General features: G+C 50.0%; 1 protein-coding gene across 1 annotated transcript; it reads right to left on the minus strand.

Moving 5' to 3' along the window:
- Positions 1-1,609: 1,609 nt before the first annotated feature.
- Positions 1,610-17,326, minus strand: SEC14L4 (SEC14 like lipid binding 4). Its single transcript, XM_054594458.1, has 12 exons — positions 17,246-17,326; positions 14,486-14,561; positions 12,895-12,938; positions 12,563-12,622; positions 12,245-12,433; positions 10,678-10,773; positions 10,324-10,384; positions 9,241-9,324; positions 8,819-8,925; positions 8,610-8,749; positions 8,350-8,519; positions 1,610-7,176 (listed from the first exon to the last, which is right to left on the minus strand). The coding sequence occupies exons 1-12, from the start codon at positions 17,297-17,299 to the stop codon at positions 7,037-7,039; spliced, it is 1,221 nt and encodes a 406-aa protein (XP_054450433.1). The 5' UTR covers positions 17,300-17,326; the 3' UTR covers positions 1,610-7,036.
- Between the last annotated feature and the right edge of the window lie 4,050 nt (positions 17,327-21,376).

Genomic DNA, 21,376 nt, shown 5'->3' on the forward strand with positions numbered 1-21,376 from the left:
TTTCCTTTTTTAATTAAGAAATATGTAAGTGTGATATAATTCACATAACACAAATTCACCATTCCTAACGTGTACAACTCAGTGATTTTAGTATATTCACAAGGTCGTGCAACCATCACCCTTATCTAATTACCATTTTCATCATCCCCCACAAAAACAAGAACAAAAACAAAACAGCCATTCCCATTTCCTGCTCCTTTGCTCCAGCCCCTGGGAACCACTAAGCTACTTTCCATCCCCACATTTCCCTATTCTGGATATTTCACATGAAGAAAATGATACAGTACGTTGTCTTCCGTGACTGGCTTCGTTCACTTAGTATAAGTTTCCAAGGTTCATCCATGTTGTAGCTGGTACCAGTACCTCATTCCTTTTTATGGCTGATTAATATCCTTTTGTATGGTTACACCACATTTTATTTCCCCATTCATCCCTTGAAGGACATCTGGGTTGTTTCCACTCTTTGGCTATTAGGAATAGTGCTGTGGGGAACACTTTTTTGCCCAAGTTTCGGTGGAAGCTTAGGTTTTCAGTTCTCTTGTGTGAACTTAAGAGTGGAATTGCTAGATCACATAGTTGTTCTATGTTTATCCTTTTAAGAAACAGCTAAATAGTTTTCCAAAGTGGCTATGCCATTTTACATTCTCACTGACAATGTGTGATGGTTCTAATTTCTTCACACCCTCACCAACATTTATTTTCTGTTTCCTTTTTAAAATTATTCTGGCCGTGCTGGTGGGTGTCCAGTGGCACCCCACTGTGGTTTTGATTTGTGTTTCTCTAATGACTAATGATATCAAACACCTTTTCATGTGTTTACTGGCTGTTTGTATATCTTCTGTGAAGAAATGTGTATTCAAATTTTTTAAATGTCTTTATCCTCGGAAGATTTTACTTATTTATTTTTCAAGAGGGAGGGAGGGAGAAAAGAGGGACAAAGGCATCAGTGTGTGGTTGCCTTTTTCATATCCCCTATTGGGGACCCAGCCCACAACCTAGGCACGTGCCCTAACTGGGAATTGAACTGGTGACCCTTTGGTTTACAGGTCAGCGTTCAGTCCACGGAGCCACACCAGCCAGGGCACCATTTTTAAATTAGGTTCTTTGTCTTTGTATTGTCGACTTGTAACATTTTTTATATATTCTGGATATTAATCCCTTATCGGATATATAACCTGCAAATATTTTTTTCTATTCTGCCGTTGCCTTTTCACTTCTTCTGATGGACAAAAGTTCTAAATTCTGATGAAGTCTTACTTACCTACTTTTCTTTTGTTGTTTGTACTCTCGGTATCACACCTAGAAAAATGTTGCCAAATCCAAGGTCATGAAGATTTACCTGCATGTTTTCTTTTGAGAGTTCTATGGGTTTGGCTCTTATATATAGTTCTTTTAAGGGAGGCACCTGGCTCTGAAGCTGGAAACCCTGAATTCCAATCCCAGCTGAGCAAATGATGTTGTTGCTGAGCCTTACTTTTCTCCCCCATACAACATGGACAACTATATTTATTCCACAAAGCTATTGTTGGCGAAAGAAATGTCCAAACCTGTAGAAAATTTTTATGATTTTATTTGAGCTAACCTGACAACAATTGTCAGGAAGCACAATCTCAACAGATTGAGAAAATGCTCCAGTGCCTGGAAGTTTTGCAGCTTATTTTATCCATTAGAAGCAAAGGAGGAGGTGTGAGGAGGGTTACACGAAATCCATTGGTGGTAGATTAAGGGTGAGGGGAGATAGAAAGCAAAGTAGGGGGAATCTCCGGAATTGGATAAAAAGTAAAATGAAGAGACACACACTTCTTTTTCAGGGTAGTTGTACACAATACCGGGTCATTAACATTAACAGCACATAGAGATGGTATATGGGGAATTAGAGAACAATGAGGGGCTCTGCAGTGGTCGTCTGCTGAGGGTCCTGGAAAAGGAGATTACTCTCACATTCCAAAGCTGTGTTATTTGAGATGCAAATGGACGATAGACAGGCTCACCTAAAGTAGAGATCGATCTCTGTCACAGAAGCTACAGGCTTAGGATGTGACTACCTATGTGCTTTTAGTTAGGAATTTTTATGTTCAGACCATCTGATGTGGTTACTTTCTGTCTCTGAGTTTGTAAGGCCCACACTACAGGCCAGCCCTGAGCTTCTCAGGTCTGGTGTGAGGCCTCACTTTTACCCACACTGTAGTGAAGATAAACAAGATGACACAGGCAGGCAGCAGACCTACACAGGTGCTCAGTCAATAGTGTCTGTTATTTTTTGTAGGGCTTTTGGGGGTGTCTGGGGAGCGCAGCCTGAATTGGTGGCAGGGGATGAATAGGAGGTAGACACAAGGCACACGGTGATTCTGTTGTGTGATGAGCCCTGTCCTGTTGCTCTGAGAGCTTCAAGAAGGATCTCTAACCCTGCTAGGGGCTGGGTGGGGAAGGGGCCAAGGGAAGGCCTCCCCGAAGAGGCCTCTAGGGGACGGGAGGGCGCACAGAAGAGGACTGGGGAGGGAGTCCTGGGCTGTGGCTACAGCATGAGCAAAGATAAGGAGGCAGGAAGGAGTTTGGTGAATTGGTGAGTTCCGGTCATTGGGTGAAGCTGGAATGGGGGTGCTGTGGCCAGGTCACAGAGGGCCTTGTAAGTCATAATTGAGACTGACCTTTCCCAGGGGAAATGGGGAGCCAGTGAAGGGCTGATGCGGGGACTGGTGTGAACAGATTCTCACTTTGGAAAGGTTTTCCCGGCTGTCCTGTGGAGTGGGGATAAGAGGGTGTAGGGGTGGGCGCAGGGAGACTCCTGGACTCCTTTCTAATAATCAAGGTGGAGGCCCTACTCGGCGCAGTGGCTGTGGCGAGGAAGATGGGGTCCGGAGGTGTTTTAGAAAGCAAGCCAGCAAATGGCAGAGCCAGGATCTGAAGCAGGTCGGACCACGTCTTTCTGCTGCACCAGATGGCCCTGCTATAAATAGCCTGGGCCTGGTGAACTTAGCCTATGGAGCCTCAACTCACCTGGCTTCATGAACCAGATGCTGGGGAGCCCTGTTCATGCTTCACAGGACCAATGCATGGATGGCCCAATGGCGCTCCCTGGTGGCTGAAGATAGAAGTCACCTGACGGCCCCTCAGCTCAGGCCTGGCTCATGGGCCTCCTCTGAAGTCACCACATGTGAAGCTTCCACCCAGTGTGTTCATTAAACTCCTTTGCTGTCTGGATGGATGGATCCAGGTTCACGTCTGACCTCCTCTTTGCTGTGTGATGGGACGAGTTTCTTCCTGCTGTGAGCCTTGCTCTCTTCATTTGTAAACAGGAAGATACTTCCTGTTTTAACTGGGGCCTGGCACACAGTAGGTGTGTAGTGGGGCCAGCACTGTCACATCCGATCAAGAGCTACAAATGTCCAAGAAGCTTTCTACAGACTCTGGGCCCTCCCTCACCCCAGGAACCCTGGCTCTGACCCTCTCAGTGTCCCCTGCTCCAAACTGGCCTTCCCTGGCAGGGTCTACTTGCTCCCTCTTTCCCTGCTGGCAGCACAGGTGGGTGCTGGCTCCACCTCTGTCATTAGACACTGAGCCTTTGGCCAAGGCACTTCTGTTTGTGAACCTCAGTTTCCCAGCCTGAAAAATGGGGCTGTAATTCCTGTCTCCTTCAGGGTTGCATATATAGGTGCTTTGCAAACTGTGGAGTGCTGCACCATGGTGTGGTGTTAAAGGTCCGCTCTGGGCAGCTGTGATTGTCCCAGTTATGTCCCCTCTGATCTGGGCTCTTAGAAGGTGAGCTGAACCCAGGTGTGGAGATTTCGGGGGCAGGGAAACCTTACCAACTGCTTTCAAAACACCTACATAGGCGCCCCCCTTCCTTATCTTCCCTGCCTCTCTTGGAAGACTGCAGGGCTTTCTAGGGAGATGGGCCAGGAAGCGCAGGCCCTGCCTCCATTCCTCTGGATAGGTGAGGCCAGGTATTTCCAAACACCTCCTTTTGAGCAAGAGTTTTGATCTGTGGCCTCTTGCCAAGATTTTGCCATTCTTTCCTGACAAACAACACACTCTGTTTCATAACCTGCATTGTTAACAAGTGTACACAGTTGTTCACAAATAGCAAACATCAGTCAGTGGTTACCAGCGTAACCTAAGAGCCCTCCTGGCTTTCCTCCAGCCTCAAACACCCCACTCCTCAGTCTGAACCACACCTGGCCACCCCCACATGCTTCAGCTCTCCCTTCAGGGGTCCCTCCCTTGGGCAGAGCGCATCTGATCCCCCACTGGGTTCCTTTGATGGCTGCTCCCCCAGAATTTGGCTCCTGCCCCTGACAGGCTCACTGGATAATGGATAGTCAAAGTCACTTCTGTCTCTTTCAATACAGGCAAACTTCCTGCTGGGGGGGCCCGGTCAGCCCAGTGCCTTGGTGTCGCCAGGGCCTGCAGTGCCTGGCACTGGACAGATGCTCACTAAACGTTGATGAATAAATGAACGAGCAGAGAAACAAACTCCAGGCAGGCCAGGTCCTCTCTTGGCTATCTGATCTATTTTCTTTTCTTTTTTTTTAAGTGACGGTGTTAAAAGTCCTTTAAAAAATTGCTGAAGACATGCCCCCTTGTGCAGTTCCTTAAGTGCCTCTGCCCACCTTGCTAGGTAGGAGCTTCTGCAGGTGGCTGCTGCCGTCACTGCTTAACACGCGGCGTGTCCTCTGCAGGCCTGGGATTCAGAGTCGCTGGAGTGCGCACCTGACCGACCCTCTTGTTAGAGTTGTACTTGGGTAAATTCTCTGATCGGGTTTTGGGAGACCCTTGTTTCCAGCGAGGAAACCAGAGGAGGCTGTGCTGATGGCAGGGAGTCAGCTGTGGATGGTTAGACATGGAGGGGTCAGGGTTCAAGTCCCAAGACCCCTTGTTTTTAAGCAGAAGGTTGTAAAGGTAGAAGTGAGGCATTATGAGCCTCTGTCAAATGAAAAGGTGGGCCCAGCAAAACCTGGCAAAGGGTTGCTCCGACCCCAGCGAGTGTGCCCTCCGCAGCCTGCCAAGGGCAGTGCGAAATGGCTCTGGGATGCCCGAGGACCTCAGCGTTCTCCAGACATGGCAGCATCCGGGGAGGCTGCACAGAGGGTGACCACGCGGTGCTGCACCAGTGGTGGGAAAGCCTGAGGCATCTGGGATGCGGAGCAGCCCTGGAGCATGGATGTCCTGGGATTCTGGTCAGACAGCCAGCCGCAGGCCATCTCCATGATGCTGGCACAGCGGGTTTTCTTCTTGCCAAACTATTCAAACGCTCTGTTAGACGAGGAGTGCCTCACAGCACTGGCTCTTCTGGCTTCTCGTTTTGCTAGTTTGCTTTTTATAGCAACAGAGGCCCTGTTCAGACCTGTGCGCGAAAACCTGAATGATGCTGGGGCCACAGAGGCAGGCCTGGGGGCCCCAGAGACCTCACAAAGCTCGCCTGAATACCCCCACCTTCCCAAGCCTCATCATTTTCTCGCTAAAAATAGGTCCTGGGAAATCTAGAAACCTCCTATAAGCTGGAGAAAAGGAAATCACAGGCTCTTAGGGTGGGAAAAGGGCCAGAGCCCGGCTTCTTGGTTGCAAAGCACCTGGACAGTGGCATCCGTTGAGGCTCCCAGTCCCTGGGATGGGCCTGGGCAGCCAGGGTGCTAATGATTTACAGGGAGAGCCCTTTTATAGAGACTTTGGACCACTCTCTCCTGGGGACATCACCTGGAGGACAGTACTCCTTCGCCCTGAGGGACAGGATGAACAAGTAGCTCATTGGCAGAGGTCAAGAGCTGAGGGACAAGTCACCCCAGGGTCAGGTCTTTAGGAATGCTGGTGGCCACTGGCCTGGCCCAGCCAGAGAGCAGGGGGCAGGGTGGGGAGGGGCAGGGTAGCACAGCCTGGACTCCCAGACCCTGTTCAATGGCTTTACTGCCAGCTGGAGTCAACCCGCAGACCCACTCCCAGTTCGATGGCTTCCTTTATTTGTTTCACGGCAAGCTTGGCTCTGTTGGGTGCGGTCCACTCAGCAGAGCAAGTGGTATCCTGACCGGGCTGCAGGCACCCCGGTGAGCCAGCTTTCGAGAAATAGAATCCATCACTGGCCAGCTGCTGGGTTGCATGGTGGGGTCAGAAGTTGGCAGCTGGCTTTCAGCTGTCCCCTTGGAAGACATAAAAATGGAGGAAAAGCTGGATGCTTCTCCGAGAAGCAAGTCAGAGCCTGAGATGAGGGCCCTGGGGTGGCAGCTCGTTCTGCAATATGCCAGCACAGTCCAGCTTACTCCGGCTCTGCTTCGGTGCTGGCCCCCACCCTGAGACAGAAGGAACCCGAGCTGAATGTCAGCTGGTCACAGCAGGTGGGGAGGGAGGAAGGGGAGTCACTGGGAATCCCTTGGAGACTCAGGCTTCACCCACTCAGCTCTGTGTAAGGCTGAGCATGACCTTGTCTTCTGATGGATATACCTGCTGGGTCTTGCTCTCCATTTCTGATTTTCCCTCCAAAGGAAGGAGAACAACCCTGGAGGGGCCTTGAGGCTCTGCCAGAAGGGACACCCTCAGCCCTGCCCTGTCCCTCTACCCTGTCCCTGCCCTGTCCCTCTACCCTGTCCCTCTAGCTGGTCCCACCCATCCCTGCTGAGCCCATTTGTGCAGAGAATTCGGCCTCCCTGATCTTAGGTCCTGAGGCTGTGCTCCCTGCAAGGCCTAGGGCTTAAGCCCCCAAGCCTGGGTGCCAGGTGTGGCTGAGCCATGGGACAGGTCAGGAGGGACTCAGGGCCACTTCGGTGGACAGGATCCTTCCTCCGTGGATGCTGGTTCATCCTCAGGGTCTTCATTCTCAGTCTTTTCAAACAGAGGATAAAAACGCTCATCTGAATCCTTAGGCTGGCCTATGCACTAGGTGTCCCCTTTCTGCTTGGCCACTGTGCCAGGTGGTCCCATGAGGAGCTGAGATGGACATGTGGGTTGAGTACTCTCTGCGGTCACCTCCAGCACCATCCTGCCTGGGAGAGCAGGGGAAAGGGAGTGGGGGGCAAAGGGGGTTGGAGAGCACTGGCACAGAGGGTCTTCATAGTTCTGGGGATGATCTTGTCTCCTTGGCATCCTGCATCTTCTCCTGGGAGGCCTTGTCAGGGAGCAGCACCTCCACAGTGTAGCTGACCTTCTTAGAGTGCATCAGGCTGTAGGTGTTGTCAAAGCGCAGGACATCTGCAAGGACGGAGAAGTAATCAGGCAACTCAAGCCTGACCCATCTGAGAACCTGGTGCCCTTAGGAACCAGCTGCCCAGGACTGTGGGTGGGGCTGGAGGATCAGCCACTGCTCAGCTCCCAGCCCATTGCTCACGGCCATCCATTTGCATGACGCTGTTCAATAAAGAATTAGTGATAGCCACCAGTAAGCGTCAGCCCTTACTAGGTGCCAGGCATTACATCAATACCCACAGCTCCCTGAATCCTCAAAGCAGCCCCACGGAAGGTACTGGCATCTGCATTGTATGAATGAGGAAACCGAGGCCTAGAGGGGTTGATGTGACTTTCCGACGGTTACAGAGCAAGGGAGGGGAGGGACTGAGATTCCTTTATCCCAATGCTCCAGCCCAGAGAGGAGCCCTGCTTTCCCCAGAAGAGAGGGCTGGGCTCCATAAGGCGCTTTTTCATCATGCCGTTCATAGAGGGTATGTCCTTCAACGCCAAAGGCCGACGTGGACGCTGGGACATGAGGAGTCATCCAGTTCCTGTTTCCGCTCTCCTAATTCTCTCTTTCCACCAAGATAAACTAGGTACGTATTAACTAAAGCATTAGCAAAAAAACCATTCTCCTTCCAGAGAAAATCAATCGTGGGCCCCCCTTCTCCTAGCTCCGTTCTTGATAGTGGTGGGAGGTCTGTGGTATTTCTGGGCAGCAGTGTCTCTGATAAAACTGACCAAACTGTAACTGGGCAGTTACAGTCTGGGCAGCCTGGGAAGGAAGGATGAACACCTGGAAAAATCGTCTCTTCAGAATGCCCAGAGAGGGGTGGTGCACGCACCTGGATAGTTTGGGACCCTTGAAGCTAGTCTCACGCTGTTTACGTACCCGCCTCTTAGCCTGTCCAGTCCAGTGTGGAGGCTGCCCAGGAGCTGAGCCCATGGCCCCAGGCTGTGAATCCCACCCTCTACAGTGAGTCTCTGCCTTGTACCCACACCAACGGCCATTCATCAGGTCCAACAGCCTGAGCCAATCCCCCGGCACCTCTGGGGACTAGGAGCTTGCACAGACCCCCGCACCCTCCCTGAGGGCTGCAAATAGAAGGCAAAGACAGAGGCCAGACTGGCAACATGAGTCGGCTCATCTCTTTGCTAGGAGGAAAAACCAACTCTAGAGAACCCTGCAGTTCTTACAGACGCCAGCCTTGAGGCAGGTGAGGCTTCCATCCTCGGGCACCAGGTGGGCATTGTAGCGCTGGCTGGGCATCACCTCAATCATCTCCCCTACTCGCTGCTTCTCTCCTTTCTTGGTCTTCAGGAAAACTCCGAAACCGATGTCTGCCCCATCAGATGCAAACTGCCACCTGTAGGGAACAGGGCCCCACTGATGACCACCTGCCTGGGCTGCAGGTCCCTCCCAGCTGTACTCAGGTGTGAAGAGCCACCATCCTTACCTGAGCGCACAGCCAGGGAACAGGACCTCATTGTCCACCTGCAGGGAGGACCCACGACCCACGGTCGCCATGTGATCATACTGCATCCTCACCTGGTTGCGCAAGTAGTAGCTCTTGGGCACCTCACCTCCGTAGTTGATCTGTGGGTAAAGGTGGGTGAGTGAAATCACAAATTACCTCTCCCTCCCCATCCTCTGGGCACCCTGTACCTTGGTCAGACACTTGGGGTTGCCATCGGGGTCAGTCAAGGTCCCCCCAAACTCCACGGGCAGCTGGTCGGGGCTGATGAACTTTGGCAGCTCCTGCTTCCAGTTGCCTGTGGGAGCAATAGGCGGGTGGCTGTGGGGGGCTCAAGGAGGCTTGACAGAAGGCAGAGGGGGCCAGGCCATGGGAAGGGACCTGCTGCGTCCTTGGCTTGCTCTCCTGGGTGCCTGTTCATGAGATCACCCAAGAGCTTTACATGGCCACCCAAGGATCTAGGGCTCAAAGCCTTGTCTGAGTGTGCAAAGGCCGCTGGGAGTCAGGCCAAGATCAATGTCTGGGTAAAGAAGAGCCGGGGAGAAATGAGGACTTTAGCCTTGACCTCTGCTTCCTAAGCAGATGGGCACAGCCAGGAGGCCACATCACTCACCTCCCAGAATCACTATCTTCTTTCGAGTCTCCTCACTCATGAATGACTTGACCAAGTTGAAGGCCACAGGGAATAGCTTAGGGGCTGAAACACATGAAACTCCCTTGGGAAGCTGGACTAGAAAAGACCTGGATATATAAAGTCACACTCAAGGGCATGGGCTGGACAGGAATTAGACAGATCAAGATTCTGACTCTTCCTGCTCTGTGACCCTCAGCTGGTTACTCACCCTCTCTGAGTCTCAGTGCTATTAACCATAATTATATAACAATCTATATAAAATGTAGATTGAATTTAAGAGTGTATGCATAACACTTGGCACAGTGCCAGGCTCTCCATAAATGTTTGCCTTCCCAATTCAGCTGGACAGCTTCAGCAGTGTTGATCTCTCATTAGCACTTCTTCCTTTCCACTCTCAAGGTATTCCCAGGTTGCCTTGGAATCCTCTTGGATGCAAGCAGGCAGGGCATGTGCCTTAGAACTCATGTCCCATCTGAATCACTCATACTTACTGGGACATTTCTGTGCACCGGGCTCTGTACTACACCTTTTCCACAGCCTGTCTCATGTAACCTCACAGCTGTCTTAAGAGGAAGGTGATATGGCACCCCTATTTTACAGAATGGGAAAATTGAGGCTCAGCCAGGTTCCACGGACTTGCTCAAAGTCACAGAGCTAGCTAGATAGGAAGCCAGAGCACCTGGCTCAGGGCACATGTGGTGACCCCTCCCCCCCCACTATATTGCTGTCACGGACAAGGGCTATTCCCACCCAAAGTTAGTCCACCAACCTGTATGGTCCACAGACCGTATGTTACCAGTCCATACCCCGATAAGTAAAGAAAATAACAGCAAGCACTTACAAACTTCTAACTTATTTGACATTGCTGCATAAGCATTTGTATATTCCAGAAGTATCAGTCCGTGAAGGACTGAGCTAAGACACACACCACACCCCAGAAAACAAACCAACACAAGAACCCGTTCTTCACAGAGGATGGTTTGAGAAGCACTGAATTTGGTGGCTTACCCACTGCCCATCCCCCATTCCCCGCTCCTCCCTCACTGACCAATTAATCCTCACCTCGAACTATAATTAAACTCTTCACTGTCTCAGGATAATTTGCTTCCAGGATGACAAAAAACTGTAGAGTCAAGAAAAGTCTGGTTTAGGCCACACTCCAATATCTCTGCTTGGCTTCAGTGGCCTCTGAGGCAGCTGAACAAGAGTCCCCGTCCTCCTACTCCCTGGCCCACCCCATCTGCCCATGACCACATACTTTGTCCTCTTTCTTTCTGCAGGGGGTACTCAGGGCTAGCTTCACTGGCTGCTCTGTGAGACCCCTGGGCGGGGGTGGGGGGTATCCCCCTCTTCCATGGACTGAAGCTTGTGTCGGCAGCAGCTCCCTATTGGCCTCGAGCCAGCGGCTTACCTTACCTGCTGGTAGACCTCCACAGCTGGCTTCCACAGGTGTTTCAGGCTCAGCCCCTCCAGGTCAAACACCATCACCATCGTCTCGACCTTCCTGCCCAGCTGTATGGGACAGTGAGGTATATGGGTCAGGCAACAGCTCCAGCTGGGAGATACTGGCCGGCGAGACCCGGCCACAGCTCCTCCCTTCCTGTTACCCCGACCCTGGCCACCCAGAGTGTTTTCCAAACAGATACACCTATCTAGGGGCTGCATCTAAGCCCTGGCACAGTGGTCCTTATCATACAATGTGTTCAAAAGTATCGCCTGAAATTAGTTAACCATGGAATTAAAGTCATCATTCCTTATTCACTGGGTATCTTTCGATACAACAGTACACTCTGCTGACCGCTGTTTGCAGTCCTGCAGTTGTGTCCAAGCCAGAGCTACACTGTTGGCAGGCTACGTGGCCTTGGGTGAGTTTTTAACCCCTTTGAACCTTACTTTTTTTCCCTCTCTGTCAAGTGGGGGTAGTTCCAGGCTCTGACAGACTTGCTGTGAGTACTCAATGAGCCTAGTGCCTGGCACATGGCTAGTCCCTGGTGAATATTAACAGATATTGTTAGTAACATCATTATCACCATAATTATCGGCTCCAATTGAGACATCCATGCTGTACTGTTTTGGACCTTTGACATCAGCCATCTTGTTTGAGAGGCACACACTTATTCAAACCAGGCACTAAATACAGTGCTTTGCAATTCTCTCATGTTTGCCACAGATCTCTGTGGCGGTCTTTTGTGTCCAGCACCGTGCCAGATGCTGGAGACACAAGCCCCGTCCCCCTACATCAAATGTCCACGTCATTTGGAGTCAGCCATTTGCCAACTCACCCTACAGTGACATAGCTCCCTGTGGGGATCTTCTTCTTGGGCTCATTAGACACTTAGACTCAAAAAACCAAGACGGCATTAGATTCACGCTGAAGGTTACAGGCCAGGGAACACAGACTTGGGCAAGAAGACCTGCAAAGGTGGGGGTGGGTCCTTCTTGGCTTAGAAGCCCCGTGTCCCATAGGGCTCCATATTTTTTTGAACCTACTCCACAGTAGCTTCTAGGGACCCACAAGGGGATGTGTCCAGTTTCCAGGGTCACTGCTCTCTGGGACATCCAAAGTAACGGCTCCCCCATCAGGTGATTACACACATGCAATTTAGAATCACAGGACGCCTTTTCTATAAGCAAAGTTGACTACCCACTGTTCCCAGGGTTCCTGGGGAACAGAAGGAGAACATTCACTGCACCCAAGGTCAGCATCTCACTTAAGGTCAAAGGAGAGGGGAGAGGGCTTTGGCGGCCCTTGGCTCGTGCTGGCAGAGAGGGTCATGCCGTGTTAGATGCTTGTAGATGGGTGACTGCAGGAGAAGCCACGTTCCACCAGAGCCTGGAGTGCTGAGGGCTAGGGGAAAGTGGGGGCAGGGTACCTCCCCTTCCTGGTCCTGGTGCCGCCTTTTAGACAGACGAGGCTTAACATGACCCCTCCCCCCCACCCCACTCCTCCAACACTCCCCACCACCTGGCCCTGGTCACTCACCTTCTCACTCTGCAGCTCACACTCCCGCAAAAGCAACTCATAAGCCTTGATACGTTTCCGGATGAGTTCCTGCTTGGAGGCTGATAGGATGAGACCCTTCATGTCAAGTCCCCCGATGATGTCGAACCACACGGGGCAGCCCTCATAGTCATAGCCACATAGACCGCCCGAGTCGTACAGCTGGATCACCTGCGGTGAGATCCTGACTCAAATCAGCCCACCGAGCCACGTCCTTGCCCCATCAGGGGGCTGGACGTGGTGGTGGGGAGTGAGAGGGGGAGGTTACCAGATGGCCTGGGGATGCTCTGTGAGGCTCACCTCCAAGGGCTGCCATGTAAGGATGTTGTCCAGGTCCTGTTGCTTCCGGAACTCCATGTGCTGTGGAAGCAGGGCAAGACCTGAAGACTACCTGTCCCAAAGGCCCCTCTGCCCACGACTACCAGATCCTGCCAAAGCATCCCCAGGCTCTGCTAACTTTGAACTGGGCATGAGGACACCAGGAGGACTGTGGGGGACCTGGGTCTGATGCCGAAAAAGGATCCAAGGAGGAGAAGAAACATGACAAAGGGACAGGGCAACAGTCCCTACCCTTTGCCACTAATTCCTGGGGTACAGCATGCAGAAGGCAAGAGTGAGGGAAAGGGCCTCACCTTCCGGAGCATGTCCTCAGATTTCTTCAGGTCAAAGGTCTGAGCTGTAAGAAGAGTCAAGGTAAGAGAAGGCTTGAGGCCAGATCTAGAACAGGCCATTCTCTGAAAATTTGTGATGAAATTGTGGGGTGCCCCCTGATTTTCCTGACACCCCAAGGATACAGAGGGGGTCTGAAAAGTTTGTTAAAGTGCAAGGGTCTTTAATTCTCTAGAAGATTTTGAAGGGCCTTTGATTTCAGTTTACAGACGTTTTCAAACACTTCATTCTAAAGGCTGCTCTAGACTGTGATATTTGACATCCCTCTGGGAACAGAGATACCCTTGGCATTAGGGATAGTGCAGGGCATGGGCTTTGGAGTCAGGGCAACCTGGGTGTGAAGTCTACTTTTGTCCTGGTATTTGCTGTGCAACCTTGAGCAGGTCACTTAACTTCTCTGAGCCTTAGTTTTAAAATATGTTAAATGGGAATAATATCTTTTTCAGAGTTATTCAAAGGATGACATGAGAGAAAGTGCTTGACACATGACCTGGTTAAATGATAGATACTGTTGTGATTACTTATTTTGAAGAAATAAATAAACTTTAACTGAAAACATAATGCTTGCTGTATTTTAGAAATGCAATGACTGTTGCTTTCTGAGACCGCTGGTTCCCTGAGGAATTTGTTCTGTGATGGGACTTCAATAAGATCCAGGGTCAGAGGTTTTCAAATGGAAGAGGCCTGAGATACCTCTAGGTTCCCTCTGCCCTGATCATGAACCTCCAGAAAAAACCACTGAGGCCACAAGCTCTGTCTTTTTCTTTTCTTTTTTTAAATCCTCACCCAAGAATATATTTTTTAAAATTGATTTCAGAGAGAGAGGAAGGGAGAGAGAGAAACAGAAACATCGATCGGTTGCCTTCTGTGTGCGCCCCGACTGGATATTGAACCAGTAGCCTAGATATGTGCCCTGACCAGGAATCAAACCCACAGTCCTTTTGGTGCATGGGATGATGCTCCAACTAACTGAGCTATCCATCCAGGGCCACCAGCTCTGTCCTGATTGTCAAGTTCAAAACCCATTCCATGGGGTGTGCTGAGTCGAAATAAATTTTTCCCTAAGCTCTGGGGCAGTTTCTGTTATTATAATCATTTTACACTGTTTCAGCAATTCTGAGAAGAAACTCCTCCACTCTTAATTACATCCACTTCCTGAAGTCTTTGCTGAGCACCTGTTTGGTGCCAGGTTCTCTAAGGGGACAGTATAGCCTTGTCTTCGAGGAACTGGAAGAAGACCAAAAGGCAGCTCCTGAAGACTGTGTTCAGCGATATCTGACTCGAGGCCTGGCCAGTCCCGTCATCCAGAGAACTTCCCAAGTGTTAACTCTAACCTCACTTTGCTCTGTGCCTCCCCGCCGGTGCTAAGCACGATACCCTCTCATTTAACACTCAAAACAGCCAATGGGGAGGTGCCATGCCAGTTTGAAGGGGAGCTCAGATTCTAGCCCAAGAAGGGCTGATTCCAGAGCCCATGTTCTTTGCCACTCTGTGGCACTGTCCTCCAAAGTCTCCACTCCCTCCCCTGAGACCTTCCACTCTCACCAGCCTCACCTCGTAGCCAGCGCAGGAGGAAGTAATCATCATTCTTAGGCATGGTGGGCAGCAGGTCCTGGAGGTTGTCCCGGAACTGAGGGGGGGTCATATGATTTTAGAGGGGCTCCCATGACCCCAGGGCCCCCAATCCCGTCCCCAGATCTTCCCACCCTCAGTGAGCAGTCAGCCCTGCTCAGGGACCCTGAAGAGTTAGGGACTGCACAGTTAGCAGCAGCTACCTGGGCTATTGTGCCACCTGGAGACGGGGCACACCAGTCCTTCCAGCCCACCATGGCAGGAAGAGTTGTGCCCTTCTCAGATTTTGGGGGATTTCCGCCCCCCCAACCCTCACTCTGTAAGTCTGAGGTGGGGGCCTTGCCATCGCTACTTTTGCAGACATCCCTGGTGAAGCCCATGCGGGCTGCCTGGAACATTTTAGGAAAGTTGCCCCTGATGCTGCACCTTGAGGGTTCAGATTTCGAAGCAAGTTACTTAACCTCTCTGAGCCTCAGTTTCCTCATCTGTGAAGCGAGAATAATGATAAACTTGTGCCAATCAAAGGAATTTGTACAGGTAAAGCACAGCAGCAGGCCCAGCTTACAGCAGGTGCCACATAAATGCGGGCACACAGCAAACATGGACTGCTCACAGCTCTGGCCAGTGGAGTCTCTGTGGAAATGACCCCGGGCAAAGGTCAGAAGAGAGGGACTGAAAAGGAAGCCAGGGCTGCCCCATTCGGGCTGGGGGAACGGAGGGCGGCTGACCGGTGGGGGGTGCCTTTTCTTACCAGTAGAGACTGGGGAAGCTACTGGGAATTTGGGTTTGGAACTGAGGCTCAAGTGTGAGATAAAAGAGGAGACCCCACTTCCATGGGGATGAAGGGGGCCATAGACAAGGCCTGCGGGCTGGGTGTACAGGGGAACCAGTGACTGAGAATTTGGGATTGGAAACAGATTCCAGCACAGCTGTAGGAAGCTGTCTTGATGACCATCCACCAAACCATCTTTAGCCTTATGGATGATTTCTAAAACAAGAATGCATTCCTGTGTTGGTCCCATAATTAAAAATGAATAATCAGCTTAAACATCTCCATTGTTAATACCACGAGCAACAGCATCTGCTCTAATAATCACCAGTCGGGACCTGCACCTGAAATGGAGCTTCGCGCACATTGAACAGCTGTAGCCTCCAGGCCCATGAGGAAGTTTCTTCAGGGAGGAGGGAAGCAATATTACCCGAGAGACAATAACCGTACACCCCTCAGCCCCTCCAGATTCCCAGATTCCTTCCTCTGAACCTCAGGATGTGCCCTGAGGCAGGGGGAGCAAAGGTCACGTCCCTGCGTTGCAGGTGAGGAAACTGAGGCTGGGCGAAAGAGGGGGAGGGGGTCTTCCCCAGGGGCAGAGTAAGGCAGCAGCAAGAGCAGCAGGAGTCCGCATCTTCCAATCCCAAAGCCACTTGACCCTTGAAACTCATGTCAAATAAAAGAGAAAACCACTATGCAGGGGCTGGGAAGCGGCTGGGAAGGGACTGAAACAACTTGGAGGACACACGGATGGTGCCATGTGGAGAATGTAGCGGTAGCTTCCGGCAGTGGGAACTAGGTGAGAACTAGGTTTAGGAAAGAGCTAGATGCTCCCAGCATGGTTGCCTAGAACTCTGCGACCATGGGTGGCTTCTCCCAGGTCTCTCTACTTTTCTCCTTTTCCCTAAATTTAAGAATAGAATCCATTTCTTTTAAATAATGGTAAGAATAAGAATAAACTCTTTTTACATTGTTCAAAGCTCTGATGCACAGGCATCTCCATCATAATTCACCCTCCAGAACCAGGTGTCCAGTCCCTCCTAGAAGCCCAGTGTCTGGGGCCTCTCTGAGGCCACTGCCAGTGAGGGAGGGAGGAGGTTCGCCAGGGGACCCTCCTTCTTTCACTTGAGGACCTTACGTTCATCTGGGACCCTCCAGGACCCTCCGCTGCTGGAATCTCCTCCTCTATCTGTGAATTCACCCCGGCGCCCCATCATTCACCTGGGACCCCTCTTTCCTTCACTAGGAATTCACTCAGGGTCCCCCTTCTTTCCCAGGGGTCCTCATTCCTGTCTGGAGGATCCTCACATCCTCCAGAAGGTAGGAGCCTCAACAGACATCACTCTCCACGTGTCTGAAGCTGCCCTTTTACAGGCCCAAAGTGCAAGCTGGGGCTGTGACCAACCCTCTCCCCCAACCTGGAGTCACAGTTTCCAGCCTCTGGTCATCTGCAAACCACATTAATGCTGTCGCACCTAAGGCTTCCCCCTTCCCCATAGCCTACCCACCTGTCTTGAAATCATCCAAAACTCAATTCCCCTCTAATGAAAACATTGACAATAGGGAGACAGCTTAGGCTCTGAGGAGTCAGAAAGCCACAAAGAGAAGCCAAACAAATGTTGCAATCTGGGTGGGAGCTCTGGGAGTCTGCCCAAGGCTGCCCAGGAGTGGGATGGCAGGGACCCGCCCCACCCCATTGCACCCTATCCGAGGTTCAAGAGTCAGAACTCAGTGGCCACGAGTGGGCAGGAGTGGAAAGCTGGATTGGGCCCCAGTATCGCCCAGAGAAAGACTCCTGTCCCGTGTCCCGTACGCAGCTGCCTGGGCAACTGGGCTCGGGACCGTCTGGTCAGGGGCGCTCTCCAGAGTCCCCTTTCCCCTCCGTACAGTAGGCTCGTCAGCCCGGGTGGGCAGCGTCAGGTTGCTCGGTCCCTCCCACGGCCTCCCGGCCCTCAGCCCTCGAAGACCCTCACCCTGGCCAGCGCCTCCTGCTGCTGGGGGCTCAGGTCCCCGACTCGGCCGCTCATGGTGCTTGTAGGCGCCAGGTTCTGCAGCTCGAGGCGGTCCTGGGAGCCTGGTTTTACCCGGCAGGTCACCTGTGAGTCCCGCCCCGTCGGGAGAGCCGCGCCCCGCCGGGTCTCGCCGTGATTTCTCCTCCCCTTTGGGATTTTTGCCACACCGGCAGTCATCCAGACTCTACGCGGGGCAAGGAGATGGACCCCTCCTCCCCGAGGAGTCCCAGAGCAGACTTCAGTCGAGGGCAGCAGGCGCCCCCCACCTCCAGTCCTCCACATCCCAGGAGCCCCACAGGGTAGCCACGGCAGAAGGCATAAAGGATACCTGGGCGAGTTTCAGGGAGCACCAAGATCCCCTTCCAGCAAAATGGACTATAAACTTGGTTCAACCTTCTAGATGGCCCCTAGGTCTTCCTTTCCAAAGGTCCTCCCACCCCTTCCCCTGACCTTGAACACCAGCGGCACCTTGCCAGTGTTCTCTAGCTGATAGAGCCCTTGGGCTCAAAATAGTTCCAGCCTTCAGGATGGTCTGGAGGATTAGATAAGATGATCCACCATGGGTTTGCCTGGCATGCATACCCTGTAGGTGTTGGCTGATGGGAATATTGTGCCATACTCATTGCTACTGCGGCTATGACCAGAGCAGCAAGCTGCAGAAGTGGAGATCCCAGGGTGGACCCCATGTGAGCTCCTGGGTGGGATCCACAGCCTTATGGCCAGAAATGGGAGGTGACAATGGACAGATGGAAGCACAGGGTAGGGTGACAGAGAGGTTGGGAAGCCAATGGTGGTAGGCTGCGGACACGGGTTTCCAGGATGGCACCGGAGAGCCAGGCAAATGTCACTGGGGAAGGTGAGAAAACTCAAGTTGGCTGGTCAGAAATTTCCAGAGCCACTGGGAGGTGAAAGTAGAGGGGGCAGGAAATCAGGCTACCAGAACCTTTGCCCTCTACCCTCCATTGGGGTCAAACCAAGTTTTCGTTGCCTAATATGGAGGTCGCGAGCCATGTGTGGCAGCTGAGCTCTGGGAATGTGGCTTGTCACTAGTGAAAATGGAGACATACTCTAAGTGTAAAATACACACCAAATTTCAAAGACCTATTGAATAGGGTGAAAAATTAAATATTTCCTTAATTAACTTCTTATATTGATTACATGTTGAAGTGATAATATTTTTGGATATACTGAGTTAATAAGGTATATTGTTAAAGTTAATTTCACCTGTTGTTATTTTTTTGTTTTACTTTTTGTAATTTAGAATTTTATAAATTAACAAACTTTATTTTTTAGGGCGGTTTTAGATTCACAACAGAATTGAGCAGAAAGCCTAGAGAACTCTCACCTACTCCCTGTCCGCACTCGCACACAGCCTGCCCCACTATGGACATCCTCTGCCAGAGTTGCACATTTGGAAGAACTGGTGGACCTACATCATTATCACCCAAAGTCCATAATTTACATCAGGTTCACTCCTGGTGTAGTATATTCTATGGGTTTGGACAAATGTATAATGACATGTATTCACCACTGTGGTATCATACAGAATAATTTCACTACCCTAAAATTTTTTGTGCTCTGCCTATCCTTTTTACTTTTCAAAAATGGGGCTACCAGAAAATTTAAAATTACATGTGTGGCTCACATTTTTAGCTTGCATTATATTTTGTTTGCACAGTGCTGTCCTAGAGGGATTTTAAATCAAGAAAGATAGATAAATAGATGTTACAAAAAGCAAAAAGAAGATAAAGTGATGCTTAGCACATCTCTGGAAGGGCATGGTCTGCACTTAAAAGCAATGACAGAAATCACAATCAGTTGATTGATCTGATTATATAAAGATACAAAAATCTGTTAAACAAGAAACATAATTAAGGTATGATTAAGTCTGTAGTTGCTGATGTAAGTTTGGGAAATATAAAATGTGCAAAAATTGATCTTTATAAAGAATGAATGCAAATTGATAAGAAAAATAACAAGGCACTAAGAAATGGACAAAAGACTCAAAACACCGATTATCAGAAGAGGAAGTGCAAACAAGTGAATAAATGCTCAACCTGCAGGTCACCAAAGAAATGTTCATACAAATAGAGATACTCCCATCCCCAATCAGCAATAGTACAAAAGAAACATGTACACACACACGAAACCTTTCTAAAGTTATAAGTTGGTGAAATGGAAACATTCATGCATTGCTGGCAGGACTGGAAATCGGTTCAGCTTCTCTAGAAAACTACTTGACAACATGCATTAGGATCTTTCAATAGTTTACCACTTTGCCTAATAATAATTCTAACTAATAGAAACAATCAGCTTAAAGTTGTTTGTGCATTGTTAATATGAAAATTAGAAACAATTTTTTAGGAAACCACAGTGCTTAATGTGGTTGATGAAGGGTTTATAACGATATAGGAAAAATACCACAAAATAACTTGGAAGTGATAGGACCACATTGTATATGCCATATGCTTTCGGAAAGTAAAATAAAATCTACTCATTAAGGAAGAGCCAGACAAGAAAAGAAGTTTGTTCCAAATTTTCCCTAGTCTCTGAGGGGTAGGAAGTCATCATTTTAAAATGCCACAGGTAACAAGTCACCTCCAAAGAGAGGCCTTTATTTAACCAGCTCGTACAGGCATCTTCTATGGGCCAGGCCCTGCTCTAAGGGCTTTGTAAATATTAGCTCAGGTAATGGGAGCCACGCAGGTAACTTTATTATTTTTTAAAATTTTTCAATGACAGTTTACATTGAATATTATCTTGTATTAGTTTCAGGTATATAGCATGGTGGTTAGACAGTCATATACTTTACAAAGTGTTCTCCCACCCTGAATATTTCCAGTACCCACCTGGTCCCATACAGAATTATTCCAACATTCCTGACTGTATTCCCTGTGCTGCACTTTATTTACATTCCCCTGACCATTCTGCAGCTGCCACTTTGTACTCCTTAATCCCTTCACCTTTCAGACCGAGTCCCCCAAGCGCCCTCCTCTCTGTCAATCATCAGTCTGTTGTCTGTATCTATGAGTGTTTCAATGTTGTTTGTTTGTTTATTTTCACACAGGTAACTTTAAATTCTCTGGCATCTACAATTTAAATTTCTTATTTTAATAATATACTTTATTTAACATAATGTATCCAAAATATCATTTCAACATGTAATCAATGTGACTAACAAATGAGATAAATCAATGATCTCATTAATAATGAGATATCCTGCTTTTTCTTTGGTGCCAAGTCTTTGAATTCCAGTGTGCATTTAACAAAACAACACATTTCAGTTCCCACCAGTGACATTTCAAACTCTCAAATAGCCACAGGTGGTGTTATGGATTAAACTGTGTCCCTTCAAAAAAATTCATCTGTTGAAGTTGAAGTCCTAATCCCCAGTACCTAAGAATGTGACCTTACTTGAAAACAGGGCCATTGCAGATGTAATTAGTTGAGAAGAGGTCAGAGTGGAGTAAGATGGGCCCCTAATCCAATATGACTGGTGTTTGTATAAAAAGGGGAAATGTGGACACAGACATGCACACAGGGAAAGACCCATGTGAAGATGAAGGCGGAGACTGGGGTGACGCGCCTACCAGCCAAGGAAGGCAAAGATTGCTGGCAACCCATCAGAAGCTAGGGGAGACGCATGAAACATAGTCCTCCTTTCAGCCCTTGGAGGGAGCCAAGCCTGTGGACACCTTGATCTGGGACTTCTAGCCTCAAAGGGTACATTTTATTGTTATAGCCACTCAGTCTGGGGCTTATTGGACAGTGCAGTGTTAGCTCACTTAATCCTCCAGGCATGTTCTGAGGTTAACACTATTATTATCCCTGCTTATAGGCCAGGAAACTGCAGTTAAGGAACCCCCTGAGGTCTCACAGCCGGCAAGGACCCAGGTAGGTTGGTGCAGGGCCAGGCGCTCACCATGCCATATCCTTCTGCCTGCTCAGCTCCTTGGTTCCAGGTCACCCTCAAGTCCCTATCTTCCCAACACAGGGCAGGTGTCCTCCCCTGAGCCTGTAGCATGCCGCCACCTCCTGAAATGTCAGCTACTGCTGGGCATGGAGGCCTTTGCCCTAACCATCTGAGTACCA

The sequence above is a fragment of the Pteronotus mesoamericanus genome, unplaced genomic scaffold (genome assembly GCF_021234165.1).
Source record: "Pteronotus mesoamericanus isolate MK-2021 breed Mesoamerican mustached bat unplaced genomic scaffold, CSHL_Meso_final scaffold_507, whole genome shotgun sequence".
Lineage (NCBI taxonomy): Eukaryota > Metazoa > Chordata > Mammalia > Chiroptera > Mormoopidae > Pteronotus > Pteronotus mesoamericanus.